Here is a 20423-nt window from a genome sequence, read left to right as displayed (position 1 = left end):
AGTAATGAAATCTTGACAACTGTGACAAAATAGATGGAACTAGTGGGTCTTGTGATAGTCAGACAGAAAAAGCAAATACCATAATGATTTCATTTACATGTGGAATCTAAAATATACAAGTAAATGAACAAAAAATAACAAAACATAAAGAGACTCATAGATACAGAAGGCAAACTGGTAGTTGCCAGAGGGGAGAGAAATGAAATACTTGAAGGGGATTAAGAGGCACAAAGTTTTAGCTATAAAATAAATGAGTCACAGGGATGTAATGTATAGCATAGAGAATATAGTCAATAATATAAAAAGCAATAGTTTCTATGGTGACAGGTAGTAACTAGCCTTATCATGGTGATCATTTTGTAATGTATAAAAATATTAAATCACCTATGTTGTACACCCAAAACTAATATAATATTGTAAGTCAACATACTTCAATAAAAAATCTAGGGCTTCCCTGGTGGCGCAGTGGTTGAGAATCCGCCTGCCAATGCAGGGGACGCGGGTTCGAGCCCTGGTCTGGGAGGATCCCACATGCCGCGGAGCAACTAGGCCCGTGAGCCACAACTACTGAGCCTGCGCGTCTGGAGCCTGTGCTCCGCAACAAGAGAGGTCACGATAATGAGAGGCCCGTGCACTGCGATGAAGAGTGGCCCCCACTCACCGCAACTAGATAAAGCCCTCGCACAGAAACTAAGACCCAACACAGCCAAAAATAAATAAATAAATAAATAAATTTATTAAAAAAAAAAAATCTAAAGATAAGATCAGACTTATCTCTTTAGATAAAACTTATGATTTATTTTTCTAAACTTGGCAGTAATTAAATTTTCTGTATGTAGATTATGCCCAAACTATTTATTTTAAATATGGTTACATGTCAGATTGATTGTAATTTAACTTACAAAGAAAGTGGTTTAAATATAATTTAAAATGGTAAGTGCCATGTTATCCTTCTGTAAATTGCCATTGATAAGAAATGAGTATAATCCTTACAGCCTCATCAAATGATCACTGTGTAGTATGATATGTCAAACTAGGAAACACAGTCATGAAATATCAGTTTCACATGGATTAACTAATTGATTGATACACAGACCTTTAACAAATTTACCAAAGTAGATTAAAGTTCTGGATGTTAAAACTTTTTGCATTGTTTAATTTGGAAATAACATGTATTATGCCATTAATATTTAGATAAATTGAGATAATCTTGTTTTTATTCCAGAGGTTGCAAACTCAGAGCCTGTAGAGACCAAGCAAGTAACAAACGAGATAAGTTGGCCAGGTTCCTCAGGGGCAAACTGGAGAGCCATGCATCTCCCAAGGAGGCAGCAACCATTCAGCTCTACTGATTGCTGCCATATAGGAATGAATGTTTTGTGTTGTTAAAAAAAATTAATAAACAGAACCTCAATTAAACAGAGTTAGGAGACCAGCCAGGGAAGCTCTCACATGCTGTAATGATAGCAAAGCCCAAAAGGAAGAAGAAAGACTCTTCTTCTTTCCTGGCAAGGACTCAGCTTAAGCCATGGACTCTTTGTTTACGATAGCCCTCCAAACTTCCTTTACCTCTCTATAAAAGCATTCTTCTTCCCTTGCTGTGTGGGGACTTGCACATAGAAATAAATTCAGGAGCCATGAAACATAGACCTATTGGCTCAGAAAAAATAACGTAGGCAAACATGACTATTGTATATTAAGAAATTTAGAAAATTTGTCAGCACTTAATTTCTTTGGGAAAATATTATAGGACAAAGAGCCAGACATTATGTGGCAATGACATTCAGCTGTTGCTTTCTTAAGCTCTGTGGTTAATAGATATTTCACTATATTTATTGAGCAATATTTATTACTAAATCACATCAGAAGGTAGTAAGAAGAATTTGCTCCTGTCATGATTTTTGCCCAAACAAACAGAAGTCAACGTCACAGATGCTGTACTCATCTCTCCTGAGACATGGAGAGTCACACTATCAAAAGAGGAAAGATGGAGCGTTGCACGTTGTTTACTTTTCTTTCCCTATCTTATCTAGAATAGTGTTTGGCACATGTTAGGTACTCACTAAATCCTAACTGAATGAATGAATGCAGTATCAAACAGACAGAATGAATGATTTTGGACATGAACATGACCTCTCATGAATAGATTTGGGAGGCTGCTCCATGAATCAGTTGGAGTGTAGTATCCTTGGAGCCTAGAGTAATATAGAGTTTAATTCCCAAGGATAGTCAGGGGTTGTAAACTGGTGGCCTGAATGAGTGACTATATTTTCCACCCCTGAACCTATGTTGCTTGACTTATGCTAAAAAAAGTTACATTAAAATGTTGGATTTCTAACTTAACATTTTTAATAAGTAAAATGTGTTGAAAATTGAGTCAAAATAAATTCTGTCTATTTGTTGTGGTTTGGGTTGTGTTGTTGATTAGGCTACGGATCAGTTTCTGAATGACGCTTGTTAAGTCGTAAGGGGAGGCCCAGAAGGCCAGAGTGGACTGTGGTGGCACACGCCCTCCAGAAGGTCTTCCATGGGAGCAACATCAATCCCTACGGTGCTCATAAGGCAAGTTTCAAAATTAATGTATTCCACAAATGTGTACTGAGGGATTGCTAGGTGTCAGACACCATACGTTACTAGAGAGACACTGATCGTGATCAAGGCAGTTGGAAAAGTAGAAACAGATCAGAACTGTTGTGAGAATGAATGTAAAGGGGTGGAGATGCTGGGGGTAGGAGAAGTTTGGAAATATGGAGGAATTGACAATGACCCAACAAAGACGGGGCATTCCCTGGGAAAATATTTACATGGTGATAATCTCCAGGGGTTGATGTGTGAACTAATAAGGACTTTATGAAGATAAATGCAGAAAAAAAAAAACGATGGCCTCTCCAGCCATTTCTCATGATGCAAAAGGTCTAACCAGAGTTTTGGTCTGGGCAGTGATGAAAGTCAGTTTGTAGTCTAAAGGCAGAGATGTTTGGACATCATCAGATTGTGAGACCAGGTTAAACAGTGGATTATAGAATCAGACAGCCTGGACCCAAATCCTGCTCCTTCACTTATTAGGTATGTGAATTCTGTAGGTTATTTGAACCCTTGGAACCTCAGTTTCCTCAGCTGGAAGATGGGGATAATTAAAGTGTCCATCTAATCAGAATAATAAATGCAAAGTGCTTGACATGGCACATTAAAAAAAGGCTCTTCATAACTGAGGGCTCTATTTTCCTTGGAGTTATTATGGAAATTCAGAAAAAGGAAAAAGATGGAGGTAGGAAAAAAAGTCCCTATGAAAGGCATGTAAGCTTTGAATACTAACATATGAATGTATGTTCATGGGACATTAAAAATACATCAACTCTCTGACTCCATCTTAGGTGAATTCTTTCTTCTGTACAAAAACAGTGTTCAGTGGGTTTTCACAATGTGGACATTACCAGCTGGGACTTAGTAGCTGGAACACCACCCACTGTCGACCCCAACTCTTAGTGTCACCACTGCTCCTCTCTTGGTCTGTCTCTTGGTAAAAGACAAACCAAGAACGTGCATTTGTCTGCAGAGACCACAGGGACAGGTTTCTCTGGACACACCCTAAAGCCACATGCTCAAGTAGGTAGTTGACAGGGAAGATTCCAGATGTACTTGCCATCCTCATAGGAAGATAGATGACATGATTTTGTTACATGGTCAGATGTTCATGTGCACAGTCAGGTTGCCTGTACCCTCCCTCTCGCTGTAGCCTGAAGTCACGCCCAAGTGTGATGAGATGAACTCTAGTTAGACTCACAGTTCCAGTAGTTGAAGGTGAGAATTCAGACTAACATCAACTTGCTGACCTGTGATTAGAACTTGACACTTGGTCACAATTACCTGACTGTGTACCAGACACTTTCACCTGCTGTCTTGTTTCTTAAATGAGATTATCCCCATTTCACAGATAAAACCACTGGGGCTCAGAGAATTGAGGAAGTGTCCAGGCTGAGAATTGAAGCCAAAAACTTAAGCTTTTCATGATACTTGTAAACTTAGCCAGATGCCATTCTTAGTTCTGTGCCCCTCAACCTACTAGGAGAAAGAGGTCAATCCTGTTCTCACCCCCCATCATGGGTGCCTCCTTACCTTCTCCATTTGAGTCCAGTAGTCCAGTACATCACTTGCAAAGTTAAATTCCTCAGGTGTATCACAGTCATTCCATCTTGGGGCTCCAGCTCCCGATAAAGACTGACAGCGCAGGCGCTGAAGGGCAGGGTGGAAGCCACAGCGGGATCTGTGGATGTCCCAGAGGACTCGGAACTTCATCAGCCGTTGCATGGTGGAGCAGTCCTCAGGAAGCAGGCACAGAATTCTCAGGCCACCACCTGCCTTGAGAAGAGATGGCTAATATGTCGGTCATTAGAGCAGGAATTTCTTCCACAAAATGAAGGCACATTCCTGGTTAACTGCTAGAGTGATAACTTTGTTTCAGCTCACTGGAATTTGGAAGGCACTACTTACTGATTTAGGTGGGGATTTCTCTTCCCAGATTAGGCAAAAAATGATGGGGAGGGGCTATAGCTACCAGATAAGGTTGGCACATATTTCTGAGGGTCTTCTCCTTCTCTTTTTTTTACCCCCTGGGATGGCGGCCATGTGGCCATCGCCTTTTTGGTAGAAACTCATCATTTTGAAAGCCCTGTACCTCATGTTATCCTTGCTCTGGAGACCTCTCTTCCCACCAAGCCCAAATGTATGGTTCTTATGGAAACTAACATATTTTTAGATGATTCCACCCCCTGTTTAAAATTGGTCCAGAGCTGAGCAGTCATTTCCCATGATTTTTTAATCCAAACTGGGCTAATCATAATCCCTCTCCAAAATTTGTGTGTGTGCTTGTTACCAAAGGGTATATAAGGCAGTCTCTCCTTGGTAGAAGCCATGAAATGCACACTTTGGAAACTGTCGGTGGCTATAATTCCTGTCATGTGGAGATAACTGCTTTGCATGAGTGAAGAAAACATGGAAGATTTCAGAGACATGGAAATAAGGGGCAGAGAGTATCTCAGAGGCATGCAAGTCTCTGGTTCAGAACTAGTGTTCCTGAGGCCCGTCTGCATCTCTACCCCTCTCTTGGTAATATCCTGTCCTGAATTCTATGAGCCAACAGTTTTTCCTGCCTGAGATTGAGTTTCTGTCACCTGAGACTCTAAGAATATTGACAACTATGCACCACCACACTCAGGACAGAGGAGGCTAATATCACAGCACCTTCCTTACTGGACCGGGATCTGGCCTCGGGGTTTTCCCCAGGACAGCATTCCAGGTAGCTATTACCAATCCATAACTTGACCTATGAAATAAAGTTTCTTTGCCACTCCAGATCCCAACAAATGCTTCTAACATGGGAGCAGAACGCTCATTTATTAGGATGCTTCTTGAAGTTTGATTGTGAAAATTGGTTTAAGCTAGAACTTCTGTTCTGTGAGAAGAAAGCCACTTCACAAATAGCTCTGAGGTTCAAGCACTTCATCACTGCAAACAATTAAGCCTCCTCCCCCTGTTTCAGCAATAAGATAATACTGTTTGACAATAGACCCATAAAAGAGATCAATAAAACTTGACTCAATTTATTTTCAACCTGTTTAGACTCGTAATAACCTAACCCCAATTAATTTTGATGCTGCCCTCAGAACCCTGCTACTATCTGCAGAAAAGAGGACAGATATGTGAAAGCTTCATCCCTTAGAGTTTCCTTGTCTGTGTGGATCCTTAGACCACATGAACTAAAGTATGTCCCCTTCCTTTTTAGTGCCTGTCAATCAATAGTACTGTCTTTTGTTTTATCAGAGCACTTAAGGGAAGAAAGACCCTAAGATAATCAGCTGGCCCAGGCGTTTGACCCTCATCCTTTGGAGGAAAAAATTTGAATTGCCAATATTTAAAATTTGGGACATTTCATTTAAAATGTGAATTGAAGATTTCTCTTGAAAACTCAGAAGGCCTGGCAACATTGGGCCTTTATTTCAACCTGGCACCAACTGGTTGGAGCTGAAAATTAAATGGAATGTTGTCCAATTCAACAGGGTTTCCACTACTCCCTATGTTGTTACAGCTACTTGCTTCTGCACTTACTGTACCTATCCAACTCTTGTCGACATTTGAGCTTAAAACCCCCATTCTAGGTCAACATCCCAAGAGGGACAGGGATTTCCCCAAGGTTTCAAGGCAAGTTTAGTAGCAGAGCTACTTCTAAAACCTGCTTTTCCTGCTGTTTTTTCCAACATCTACTTCTCTTCACAGGCATGAGCTCATTGAGAGCAAGAAACCAGACTCAGTTGCTATTTTTATACACAGGTGTTTACATCACTGCAGGATTGTCCTTAAAATACTCAAGGACAGTGCAAACAACCCCTTAATAAGTGGCTAAAAACCAAAATAACACCAAGAGAAATAATGAGGAAATTAATTAATCCTTTATTATGGGCTGAATTGTGTCCCCTCAAAATTCATATGTTGAAGTGCTAACCCTCAATACCTCGGAATGTGACTGTATCTGGACATAGAATCTTTAAAGAGGTAATTAAGTAAAACGAGGTCATTAGATGGACCCTAATCCCATATGACTGGTACACAGTGCCTTGACGAGTTCTTGCAACAGAGCTTTGATTTCACAAGCATTTGGACTGAAAAGCTGTTTATTTTATGAGGCAACATCCTTAGCGTGTTATAGGGGATCCTAGAGTTACAGAGCCAGGTTTGGCTCCACTGGGTACCAGCTGAGTGATCTTGACCACCATTCATGTCTCCAAACTTGAGGGCATAGTAGTAATACCCACTATCTGGCTTCCACAGGATTAGCACGATAATCAATATAAATCACTTAGCCAGCACTGAGTCTGATACAGAATAAGGGCTCAATAAATGCTGAGGTGCCTTCGAACTCCCAGCAAATTCTGAGGCCAACCCCTTCCCTGTTAGATATTAAAGACATATTTTTTAATAAAAGGCATTCACCTTATATACTGTGAACAAACTTCTGCATAATGGAGTTTTCGTTCCAGTGTCTATTTTCTGGGTCTTTTTTACCCCTCTCGGTACCCTCCTCCCACAGCCCACCACATTCAGAGCTGTCTAACATTAAATCGATCACCCATGTGCCAGCCACAGTGCTAGGCATATCACATGTATATTCCCATTGAGCCCTCTCTCTCGATATCACCATCCTCATTTTGCAGTAAAGGAAAAGAAGTGTCAGAGAAGTTAAGAGACATGCTCAAGGTCTGTAAGTGGCACTGCCAGAATTTGAAATTGGGTCTTCAGATTTTAAGTTCAGCACATACTTTACTGCACTGTGGCAGATAAACACACACATATAAACACAACCCCCCCCCCCAAAGAAGCTGTCATTCACCTCCATCTTACCTGGTACTGTCTAGGAAACACTTGGGTTAGGTCTTGGATGGGGACTTTGCGGGTTCAGTTCTCTCTGATCAGAAGTTCAGTTCTCTCTGTGCACACAACAGAACTTGGTCCCTGGCCACAGCTGGGGTGGAGAACTTGGCAGGAATTGAATGATTCAGAAGGGGGAGGAGATGCTCACGTATAACGGGTCAGAAAGCAATCACAAGCCCTCATGGAGAGAAAATCGGTTAGGAAAACAAACTATATAAAGTAATCTCCAATTATTGTAGGGAGGCCTTGCGTTGTGAATGAACAGATAAAGCCAAATGGAGCACTTTCACAAGTTCTCTGTAGCTAACCTGCTCCCCTCTCCCAGTCCCAGGTCTCCAATGTTCTCCTTTAAATGACAGCCAGGTGGCAGCGTTGCCTAGTAGTTAAAGCCTGTGATCCGAGGCAGAGAGATTTGGGTTTAAGCGTCAGGTCTGCCGCTTACCCTCTCTTTGACCTTCGTGGACCTCCTTCTACACTTCAGTTTCCTTATCTATGAGATGGGAGTGCCAACAGTGACACCTATTTCCTATGGTTGCTCTTTGTTGTTGTCATTGTTAGTATCGGATGAAATAATTCATGAAACGCACATAGCACAGTGCTTGGCATAATCAATGTTGCCTGTTTTTATTAACGTGGGATTCTAAGAGAAACAGTGTGGTGTACTGGCAAGATGCAGGGTCTTTGGTATCCCAAAGTCTTGAGCTTAAATCCTGGCACAGACACTTATAAGATGGCCCATGGCAAGCCGTTTACCTCTTCTAACTTTTGTCTTCTCATCTGAAAAGTGGAGGAGTGGGTGGTTGTTAATAAGATTTGTCCCATGGGATCTTTGAAAGGTTCGCACAATGTACAGTCTGCAGCGTGCCTGGCCCAGGCATGTAGACACTGGGTTGACATTGATGTTGCATTGGATAAGTCCAGATTGTCACAAGTAGTGGCTTGTACTGTTCATTTTCTTCTAGAGCCATTTTGGGGAGTTGTAAGGGGATGGGGGATGTCTAGTATCCTGGTGCAATTTTCCCAGCACCTTTTGCCTCCCAACCTCCATTGAACCAGGGAGAAAAATACCTCTGCTCAAAGCCACCACCAAAGACTGCTGGAGACAGCTAGAACACCCCTGCTAGGGCGGAGGGGCAAGCCTGGCCTCTGAGGGGTGGGTCTTGCTCTTTCTGGCCGATGCATTCATGGTGAACCCTTGCTCAGGATAGACTCTTATTTTATGGAGAGGAGCAAGTAAGCAGGCAGGGCTAGTTGACTGGCCATAATAAGCTAAAGATTATGAAGTACAAAACACTCTGTTACTCAAGCAGAAGAGGCGGTCACTTTTGAGAAGAGAGTGGGGACAGGAGGAACAGTGCACGAGGTGCCCTCTGGATCTCAGTAGATCTCCCGTGTGGAACTGTTACACCAGCACTGTGGTCAAGAAGACAGGCTCTGGGGCCGGGCAGCCTGGGTTTCAGTCTAGCTTTTATCAGTTACCAGCTCTGGGACACTGAGCGAGTTTAGTATCCCTTTGTGCCTCAGAGACAGTAGAATTCTCTAAAGATTCCATGTGCACGTCTCTCTCATGTCCAAGCTTCTTCTGTAGTTAGGGTGAGGCTATTGAATTCCACTTTTGGACAAGGAACTGCAGGTGGAAGTGACACAAGTCACTTCTGGTCTAGGGCATTTAAGAGCTGCTATGAGTTCTCTATAATCTTCTTCTGACTCAGTAGTCCTGGTAACTGTGTAGGGAGATAGAAGCATCAAAATATGGCAGAGATTCTATCAGCCTGGCTCTCTGTAGGGCCTTTTCTGCATTACACATTTCAGATATCACATTCTCTCATACCTTCTGCAGGGCTTGCTGGGACATCTGGACCTCCCAAACCAATTGTGGGACAGGCTCTATATCCAGCTCACAGCCCCAGGGGTCTCTGTTTCTCTTCTCCCAGGACCCTCTTCTTTTCAGAGTACCTGGGCCCTGGAGGGACGTGGACGATAGAATGGTGCCCATGGGTGGGTAGAGAAGAATGACTGAAAAAAGTCATGACTCCGTCAAAAAGCCAGAACTTAGAGTCTGAAAATATACCTGCTCTTCTGAGCAAATGCCCCTGCCCTGCTCATTCCTCCCCTCTCTCTCTCCTTTTGTAGGCAGACTGGCTCTTTTGGTGGACTGAAGTTTTAATTAAGGGTAGCTAAAATTAAACAGCAATGTTAATCAGCCCTTTCATTGCTCTCTTCTACCTTTCTGTTATCACATCCTGCCTTTTCTGAGTCTTCTTTCTCAGTATTGATCATAGGATTCTCTTCCTCTTTATTCTCTTAAAGTATTATTGTTCTCCAAGGACTCATCCACACCCAACAGTTTCTCTCATTCCATTTATTCCCTCTCTCTCTCTCTCTCTCTCAATAATTTCCTAACCACATTAAAAATCTTTACTTCCCCCAGAGTTCAAACTTAAATATCCAGCTGATTACTGAATATACACTAACCTCAGTATTTCATAGACAGCATAGATAAATTAACATGACCACAATTGAATTCTGTGTTCCTGCCTCCAAACTTATTCCTCTCAGAGTCTTTCAACCACCTATCCCAGTTTACTTATTCAAACACTTAGACATCATACTTCTGTGCCTCCTTGCCCTTAACCCTATCTGCCTTATTTAGTCACTAAGTTACCAGGTTCCAAGAAGAAGGAATTCTTCTTCTAAGCATTTCTCAAATTCTCCTTTAATACATTTACCACTCAGTTACCAAGGTAATCATTTAGAAATAAATTGTTGACTGAGTTCATTACTGTCCAGATAAAGTCCAAACTTTTTATCATGTGTTATAATGACCACCCCTTCTGACATTTCGCAACTTGAACCTGATGTTGAAATAATATTGAATGCAAGTGAGGTGACTATCCTTTTTCAGGCTAAGTTCCTCCTTCTATCTACAGATAATTGCAGCAATCCGGGGGCAACTTACGCCATCAACACATACACAAGTTAGTTAGTCTGTGAATTCTCTAGAGCTAATGATTATCCAGGGAAGTTATGCACAACATATACTGGGTCACAGGGAGTTGACAATCATTACTTCTTGGTTCTGAGGGTTACTGGGGCATCTTAAAGGCTTTAACTAGACAAAGACAGGAAGGATGAGGTAGTCTATTTTTATCTCATCATGAAAAAACAAGAGTCCGTGATTTCCTTGTGCAGGTACATCTTCGAGATATTGCAGGTTCAGTTCCAGACCACTGCAATAAAGCGAATATCGTAATAAAGTGAGTCTCACAAATTTTTCTCAGTTTCCCAGTGCATATAAAAGTTATGTTTACACTGTACTGTAATCTATTGTGTGCAGTAGCAATATATCTTTCAAAAAGTACATACCTTAATTTAAAAATACTTTATTGCTAAAAAATGCTAGCCATCATCTAACAATGCAGGGTTGCCCAAACCCCTCAATTTGTAAAAACCACAATATCTGTGAAGCGCAATAAAGTGAAACAATAAAATGAGTATGCCTGTAGTTACAGTAAGCCAATCTGAAAGGTACTGGCTTAATATTGTGATTTCTATATACAAGCCAAATGGAGAAGGAGATGGAGTGAAGGGAAGAGAGGCAGATTCTGTACTTTGGGTAAGTCATAGATTTTCCCTAAAAGTGTGGGTTCCCAACATCACTCATTCCAGAGCCTGGAAAAGGTAAGGAGATCATAGGATGGGCATTGAGTAAGGAGATGTGATCAAAATCATTCTCACTATAGGAGAAAGATAACACTTAAAGTGTCAGAATGATCAATCTGCTAGATTTAAAATTTTGGGGAGGGTGGGAGGGAGGCTCAAGAGGGAGGGGATATGGGGATATATGTATACATATAGCTGATTCACTTTGCTGTACAGCAGAAACTAACACAACATTGCAAAGCAATTATACTCCAATAAAGATATAAATAAATAAATATCTTCAAATACAAAAAAAAAAAAGATTGGAATGTGTCAGTTAAAAATGATATTCCCTTCATTTTTTTTTTAAAGATTTATTGATTGATTGATTGATTGATTGTTATGTTGGGTCTTCGTTTCTGTGCTAGGGCTTTCTCTAGTTGCGGCAAGTGGGGGCCACTCTTCATCGTGGTGCGCGGGCCTCTCACTATCGTGGCCTCTCTTGTTGCGGGGCACAGGCTCCAGACGCGCAGGCTCAGTAGTTGTGGCTCACGGGCCTAGTTGCTCCGCGGCATGTGGGATCTTCCCAGACCAGGGGTTGAACCCGTGTCCCCTGCATTAGCAGGCAGATTCTCAACCACTGCGCCACCAGGGAAGCCCCTGATATTCCCTTCAACAGTGATAAATCCAGATTGTGAAAAAGTTTTGCTGTTTGATTAGCAGAGTATATTTCTCTACGAGGCCAAACATAAAACTCTGGTGAATTTTAGTAGACTCCAGGAGATGAGTATATCACAGTATATTCACATTCTGGTGGATATTTTATTTTATTATTGATTTGCAATTAACATACAATATTATATTAGTTTCAGGTGTACAACAGTGAACTGATATTTTTATACATTATTAAACAATCAGGACTTCCCTGGTGGCGCAGTGGTTAAGAATCTGCCTGCCAATGCAGGGGACACAGGTTCGAACCCTGGTCCGGGAAGATCCCACATGCCACAGAGCAACTAAGCCCGTGCGCCACAACTACTGAGCCTGTGCTCTAGAGCCTGCGAGTCACAACTACTGAGCCCGCGTGCCTAGAGCCCGTGCTCTTCAACAAGAGAAGCCACCGCGATGAGAAGCCCATGCACCGCAACGAAGAGTAGCCCCCACTAGCCACAATTAGAGAAAGCCCGCACACAGCAACGAAGACCCAACGCAGCCAAATAAATAATTTTAAAAAATGATAAGATGAAAAAAAAATGATAAAATGATAAAATGATCAACATAATAAGACCAGTTAACATCATCACCATACAAAGTTGTTACAATATTTTGACTACATTTCCTATCTGTACATTACATCCCTGTGACTTATTTATTTTATATCTGGAAGTTTGTACCTATAATTCTGTTCACCTGTTTTTTTCATCCCCCACCAACCCCCATCCCCTCTGGCAACCACCAGTTTGTTCTCTGTATCTATCAGTCTGTTTCTGTTTTGTTTGTGTGTTCATTTGTTTTCAAGTTATTATACATTATTCTCAAGTTAATAAAGTCATTCAGCAGTGCAGTGATTCCCTAAGGTAGTGGTATCCAGATTGAATAGTCAGTCAAATATTTTCTAACACACTCCCCTAATACATGTTTATTTATAAATTATACATATGTATTTATGTGCATCATACAAATATCAAAAATAATTTTAAAGAATGAATAAAAAGTACAGATAATTTGAAGTTCTCCTATTTTCTTTCCCATCCCAGTTGCCCTTCTCACTCTCACTTCTAAGTCCCCTGTCTGCAAAAAAAAAAACAACTCTGCAACATTCTACAGAGTTCCCAAGAAACTATAAAGATGCCTCAAAATTGACAAGAGACAGAGACTTTGAACTCATGTGATTTTCAAATTGAAATTTACACATTTGGAGTGACTTTTTTAAGATAAAGGGAATCCTCAATTTAAACAAACAATTTTTGAGGGTCATAACTCCAAAAATGCCAAGGATTATTTCTCTAAAAGCTAAATAAGTAGTTTGTAAGAAACATCTACATAAATATATGGTTCAGTCAAATCTTTAATGCAGAACTGGGGAAGATACATCCTTACCTGGTTTGAAAGCTAAGATTTTGAGCTTCAAAGCCATCTTGGAAACACTGGTGTTCTGGGCCTAACATTCACTGTATGCATGAAACTCTGAGTAAAAAAGCTTTCCAGAAAAACCATACAATTATTTTTAAGCAGCTTACCACAAACAACTATTTATCTAATGGGGAAACAAAACTTTCCCTCTAACCAGAAAAGAAGGTACAGATTTTCCCCGCTGAAAAGTGAGGCTTTTTCAGGTCAATGGAGACTTAGAAAACCTAGTGCTACAACTCTGTTATAGAATTCAGTACATGCATGACTCAGTGAAGATAATTTTCTTTCACTGGAAAAAAAATGTGCATCAAATTTCTCTCATGGAGCTAGTTAGAAAGATCTAAGTAAATGTACAGTGAAATCAAGTCTTTAAAGTAGAATTTGGGGAAGATACAAAGTTACCTCATTTGAAAGCTAAGATTTTTGCCCCTTGAAAGCTGCCCAAGAAACACTATTTGTGGGTCTACCATTCACTGTATGCATGACTTACTGAGTCAAACTTATTTTTACTGTGAAATTTACCTCAAATTTTCTATTAATACACTATATTTCAGACCTGCCCTGAATGACAAGACTCTTTGTAGACACTTAAGCATGAAGAAATGGAGAACAAAGGAACTAGGCATCTTTTCACTATGTCCTCAATGAGTTTACTGTTGTATTATATATATTCAAGTTTCTTTCCCCATAAAATTGCAGGTTCCATAAGAATGAAGGGCATATAAGCAATTATATGGGCAAGATGAGACACCTGGGAAATCCTAAATATCTGTCTCCTTGAACTGAAAGCTCAGGGCAAGGCTTGACCAAGCCCCACTTTTCGGCTTTATACTGCAAATGTAATTTGGTTCATTTTTCAAATTAAACTTTTATTTATTTTTTTATTGGAGTATAGTTGCTTCACACTGCTGTGTCAGTTTCTGCTGTAGAGCAAAGTGAATCAGCCATACATATACATATATCCCCTCTTTTCTGGATTTCCTTCCCATTTAGGTCACCACAGAGCACTGAGTAAAGTTCCCTGTGCTATACTATAGGTTCTTATTAGTTATCTGTTTTATAAATAGTAGTGTATGTATGTGAATCCCAATCTCCCAATTCATCCCAGGCCCCCCATTTCCTCTTTGGTATCCATACGTTTGTTCTCTACGTCTGTGTCTCTATTTCTGCTTTGCAAATAAGATCATCTATACCATTTTTCTAGATTCCACATATGTGTTAATATACAATATTTGTTTTTCTCTTTCTGACTTACCTCATTTTGTATGACAGTCTCTAGGTCCATCCACGTCTCTGCAAATGACACAATTTCGTTACTTTTTATGGCTGAGTAATATTCCATTGTATATATGTACCACATCTTCTTTATCCATTCCTCTGTCGATGGACATTTAGGTTGCTTCCATGTCCTGGCTATTGTAAATAGTGCTGCAATGAATATTGGGGTGCATGTATCTTCTTGAATAATGGTTTCCTCTGAGTGTATGCCCAGGAGTGGGATTGCTGGGTCATATGGTAGTTCAATTTGTAGTTTTTTAAGGAACTTCCATACTGTTCTCCATAGTGGCTGTATCAGTTTAAATTCCCACCAACAGTTTAAGAGGGTTCCCTTGTCTCCACACCCTCTTATATGGAAAAGGCTAGAATCATCCATATGGTAATAGGTTACAGGTGGAGTCATCTGTATGAATTCATGTTTGCCATCATACGCATTCAACTTGCTCCATACAGATAGTGGTTGTTACGTGTATATACACAGATTAGTATATAGACACATTCTTCTTTGCACTGTCTGCTGAGATGGCAAAGAATCAAGAACACCTTAGTAGTGATGAGCACACTGAACTCCCTGATTTAGGTTTTAAATACCATTCTCCAAAAGGAGAAACAAGGGCACTTTGAAGAACTGGCTGATACTAAGACTGAAGCAGGATATGCAAAGTGAGTGCACAGCAACTTTCCTTAGTGCCAGGAAGTAAGGTAGTTCTCAAAAACCAACAAACAAAACAACAAAAAACAAAGACGGGGTGCACAAGCAGGACACTGGAGCTACCTGAAAGAGAACCCAATGGCTAAAGCTGGAACTATTTGAGCAAGAAAACATATAAAGAAGTACTGCACTATTCTAGAAAACATAAAAGAAATTTCAAGGAGTCCATATGGAGAGAAATAAACATTTTCCATATAGAAAAAATCGGCATGATTACATAGATACTCAGTCCTCAAAGACAAGAAACATAACTTCCCACTCCTTATGATGTGCACATAGTGATTTCATCAAAGAGAAGGTACACTATGGACAGAGGAGAAACCTGACTAACACTGCCCCAGCCAGGTGATTAAAGGCAACATCAAGTCGTCATCTCGAAAGTAAACATCCTAGAGATGAAGTGATAAGAATGACATTTTGCCTCCTGATCATCACCCCTCCTTGCCCCAGAAAACTAATAACCCCAGTCTAAACATTTGAAATATCATAAGATATATACCAACTAGGACTGTTATATAAAATACATGAACAATACTCCTCAAAACTTTCCAGATTATGAAAAATATGCCAAGTCTGAGAAACTGTCACAGCCAAGTGGAGCCTAAGGAGACATGATGACTAAATACAATGTGCCAGCTGGGCTGGGTCCTGGAACAGAAAAAGTTAAAACCCACCCAAGCAAATCTAAGTAAAATGTGGACTTTAGTTAATAATATTGTATCAATTTTGGATATTAATTGTGACAATGTACCAAGTGTTATGACATTCACAATTAGGGCGAACTGAGTCTTAGGCATGTGTAAACTCTCAATACTATCTTCACAATATTTTTTTTTTCGCAAATCTAAACCTATTATAGGGAATTACCTGACAGTCCAGTGGTTAGGACTCCACGCTTCCACTGCAGGGGGCACAGGTTTGATCCCTGATCAGGGAACTAAGATCCCACATGCCATGCGGTGCGGCCAAAAAAAAAAATTTAATTTAATTTAAATTTAAAAAATAAATCTATTATAAAATTAAGTTTTTAATAATCATTGTTTTATCTTTTCACATATGATTGCATATTTACTCCTACTATTAGTAACTAGTAATTGACACAACTACTCTTATTGTACCCTTGTTTTATTTAAATACTAGCATTTATGCTGCCATTATGTATACATTAGATCAAGTACTACACAATAATATATAATTCACAGAAATATCCATTTTACCTATTTTATGTTAAAATAATACATATATGCATACATTACATTGTGTATTATATAATTATGTGGTTTTCTGGTTTTGAAGTGTCTCTGTAAAGTTGGTCACCATGGATGGTAGACAATATTGAGATTTTAGAGAGTGTATTTCACACCATGGCTGAACATTTTCAAAAAAGGAACAAATAGCCAAGTGATTCATTGTGACTGGCTCAGTTGTTCTGAATAATCCTTGTTTTTATTTTGTTCCCATGCATACCTTTCAGCAGTAACAAACAGAATCAAATATTTCCAATTCAAAGAGATATTCAAAGATTGGCAGAATGTACAGTGAGTTTGAGGGGTTTCAGGCTAAAGGAGAAAGAAGTGACCATGAGGTGGCAGTAGCATGCAACAAGCTTCGTGTGGGCAACTCTGACAAGGTTTGCATGAAGAGAAGCCCATCACAGCAGGAGACCTTCCAATGGTTACTACCCAGAAGCAGAAGGTGGCCAGGCATCTCTCTGGGAAGAGGGGAACTGGAGAGGAAGCTGACGTGCCTAAGTGAGGTCCCTGCGCTGCCAGGCTGGGAGTCTCAGAGCACTCAGAAGGGCAGCAGTAGCTTGGGGTCTTGCAGAGCTACAGGGTTGAACTTACCTACAATTAGCAGATGTTGGGCACAGTTTCACGGGATATGAAAATCAGGAACAATGTAAATGACTAAAACTCTCTTACTGAGGCTATGTTTTAAAACACTCAATGTATAAAAATTTGAGTTTAGCACCAGGAGGCTTTTGAGCTAACGGGGGTACCAGCCCGCCAATACACCAGAGCCATCTTTGGCTCATTGACAGAACATAAACAGAATTGGTTACCACAAAGATACAGTGTTTCACCATGATCTTTTCTAAAACAGAAGGGCTTAAAAGAATTATTCAAACTCATAATTTACTAGATGATGTTTTCCAGCAAGTGATAAAATCAATTTAAAGAATAAAAGAATATTTTATCTAAGTGACTTAGATTCTGATAAGTTTCATGCAATAACTAATTCACTTCTTAGGAGATCATAAGAATATACTGAAAGCTCAGAATGTTTCTGAGTTAAGAGGAATTATAGGTTATTATACTGTTGATAAACCTAATCATATAGCTAATGATGGATGGAGATATGGCCCTTATTTATGTAATAAAATTCAAAATGAATTTTAAATGCTACTATGAAATTAGGTTAGACCCGGAAAATATTGAGAATATAAGAAGAAAAAATACCTCTCCTTTTTCAAATTCGATGAACTGGTGGGATAGTCTCATGTCTAATATACATATATTCAATAAGTACATACACATAAAATATCAAATGAAGAAATACACTATGATGAAATCAAATCATCCTGATGCAATGAGATTCGATTATATATGTAACTTGTCATTACAGGATGATATTTTCAACTCAGTTGAAAGTTAATAAAGATATATAAAAACCAATCTGATATTAAATAAAGCCACATGCTCAGTACAAGACCTATCTCCTTTCTTACAGCAAATGAAACGAGCCTTGGAAGTATGGGTGATGAATGTAAAATGTAGGAAGACATATGAATATAATATCTAAATTAGAAAATACGCAAAGAAGAGGGACTTCCCCGGTGGCGCAGTGGTTGAGAATCCGCCTGCCAATGCAGGGAACACGGGTTCGAGCCCTGGTCCAAGAAGATCCCACATGCTGTGGAACAACTAAGCCCGTGCACCATAACTACTGAGCCTGCACTCTAGAGCCCGTGAGCCACAGCTACCGAAGCCCACGTGCCTAGAGCCCGTGCTCCGCAACAAGAGAAGCCACCACAATGAGCAGCCCGCACACTGCAACGAAGACCCAACGCAGTCAAAAATAAATAAAAATAAATAAATAAATTTAACCAAAAAAAAAGAAAAATATAGAAATTGGAAATGTATGAAGGTAAGCATCAATGTTCATATATTTAAAAACACCATCATGCTGCTGCTTCTAAAACTGATGCACAGATTTTGCTTAGTGCCATATTAACCAATTCTAATGTGGTCTTGATCATTTAATTAACAGTAAGTAACAGTGGGGTCCTGTGAATGAGGTTTTAGTAAACTTAAATCATTCAAACTTATTTAAGATCGTCATAGATCATGAGAAATTCTAAAACACAGCAAGTCTCTCAACTGAAAAGGAGACAAGCTAACAAGTATATTCTTTTTTTTTTTTTTTTTTTTTAAAGTAGAGGGAAGGATTTTTTTTTTTAATTTATTTATTTTTGGCTGTGTTGGGTCCTCGCTTCATGCGAGGGCTTTCTCTAGTTGCGGCAAGCGGGGGCCGCTCCTCATCGCGGTGCGCGGGCCTCTCACTGTCGCGGCCTCTCCTGTTGTGGAGCACAGGCTCCAAACGCGCAGGCTCAGCAACCGTGGCTCACGGGCCTAGTTGCTCCGCGGCATGTGGGATCCTCCCAGACCAGGGCTCGAACCTGTGTCCCCCGCATTGGCAGGCAGACTCCCAACCACTGCGCCACCAGGGAAGCCACAAGTATATTCTTAAAACATTATTAGTGACCTTGCTTTCATTAAAGACAGTAAAGTAAAATTATAATAAATTCTGCTTTGGATATATATGAAATATTTAAGTTTAAAATAACGTAAGTTTTATTACACTTACTTGTCAGGTTTTCCATAGTTTTCAGCTACTTCAACGCTGTTGGAAAACTTGAGCCATTAAAAATTAGTGAAAGTATGTATGCACTGGAGTGCGTTTTCGCTTTTTACCTGGGGTTCTGGTTCCAACATGACTCGGAAAGCGGGTCCCCAGCTCATTCTCCTCGAAGGTCCCGATATTGAGTATTGAGTGTGTTCGCGTCCCACTCAAGGGATCTCCCCTTCCTCTGAGCTCGTGCTGGGATTTCTCCCCAGAAACATCCTCGAATCTGTACAGAAACAAGGAAACAAGCCACTGCAGCCCTGATTTACAGTCGTCAAGCCCTCAACCAACGGATACTTCAGTCAATAAGCCTTGTTCAAACATTCTTAGAAAAAGTAAAGAATAAAACACCAGGAACAGCCCGGAAAACGCAAGCGTCCCGAGGAAGCCCCACAAACCTCCCCGCTCCGCGCTCAGCCGGCTGAGGACGCTTCCTACGCACGGCGGCTGGTCCAGAGCCTCCGCAGCCGCTCCCTCAGACAAGGAACCTTTGGAAACGGAGCAGCGGTTCTCACTGCGGAAGCAGCGCCCGAGGCCGTGGGGCGGGAACCCGGGCCGCCCTGAGGCGCCTTTGGTCGGAGAAGACGCGTGCGCCCGCCCCCTGCCGGCCTTCGCTGCGCACTGCATGGAGGGAAACCGCCCCGTGCCCGTTAGCCGTGACCGCGCGCCCCCTCCTGGCCGTTCTGGGAACGTCCTGGGAAATTCTCAGCGAGGTGGTCACTAAGCTGGGGCACTGCTCCAGCCAAGACTTTCCTCTATCGGGCCGTGTCTTACCTACAGGGGCTGGAAAAAAAAGAAATTTTGGGGTTTTTTGGGTGTTGAATGAAACGAAGAATTTATGTATGTATTTGCATAATTTGTACTGCTGTAAGCACTGGCTGCATAAATACAGACTACTACTTACACATGCTAAACGGCAGATGATTGTGTTTAACCATGAAAATATTTCGGTGAAACCAAATTTTCACATTCTTTACACTAGTTTTCCATTTCGCTTTCATCTTCTTCATTTTTAAAAAAGCATTTCTGGTCATTTTTAAATATGTGAAATTCAGTTTATACCAGACAATTTCTCTAGTATCACCATCTTGATCATGAGAGCTTATTTTAAAAGTTGCCATTTGGTGACATACACATGACAGGGTCAGAATGCAAACTTAGAGGAAGCTACATACCTGTTGTTAACTTACTGCGTGTATCCTTGGCTGATGTTTTCCATGAAAAGTGCTTTAGAGATGGCAGATGGATGAAATAACTTCCATCAGTCCCACAAGTAACCAATTTCATTACCTTCAAATAATAACTTCCTTCACTTCACAACCAGAGG

The 20423-nt window shown here is 40.6% G+C and overlaps 1 protein-coding gene across 4 annotated transcripts in view; it reads right to left on the bottom strand.

Moving 5' to 3' along the window:
- The window catches only part of LOC102997916 (acyl-coenzyme A synthetase ACSM1, mitochondrial), a 62955-nt gene extending 43282 nt beyond the window's left edge, over nt 1–19673 (bottom strand). Inside the window, exons 1-7 of one of the 4 annotated variants that reach the window (XM_057528446.1) lie at nt 19495–19673; nt 19165–19322; nt 16058–16127; nt 14456–14493; nt 9257–10655; nt 7396–9149; nt 4117–4359 (exon numbers count right to left, since the gene is read on the bottom strand). In XM_057528446.1, the coding sequence (XP_057384429.1) occupies nt 4117–4308 (192 nt within the window). In that variant the 5' untranslated portion in view covers nt 4309–4359; nt 7396–9149; nt 9257–10655; ... (2 more) ...; nt 19165–19322; nt 19495–19673. Of the gene's footprint in view, nt 1–4116; nt 4375–7395; nt 10656–14455; nt 14494–16057; nt 16128–19164; nt 19323–19494 lie in introns of all 4 variants that reach the window. The other 3 variants (XM_057528447.1, XM_057528445.1, XM_057528448.1) reach the window with 3 other exon arrangements.
- Between the last annotated feature and the right edge of the window lie 750 nt (nt 19674–20423).

The sequence above is a fragment of the Balaenoptera acutorostrata genome, chromosome 15 (assembly GCF_949987535.1).
Source record: "Balaenoptera acutorostrata chromosome 15, mBalAcu1.1, whole genome shotgun sequence".
Taxonomy (NCBI): domain Eukaryota; kingdom Metazoa; phylum Chordata; class Mammalia; order Artiodactyla; family Balaenopteridae; genus Balaenoptera; species Balaenoptera acutorostrata.
This window is presented reverse-complemented; position numbering and strand designations above follow the sequence as displayed.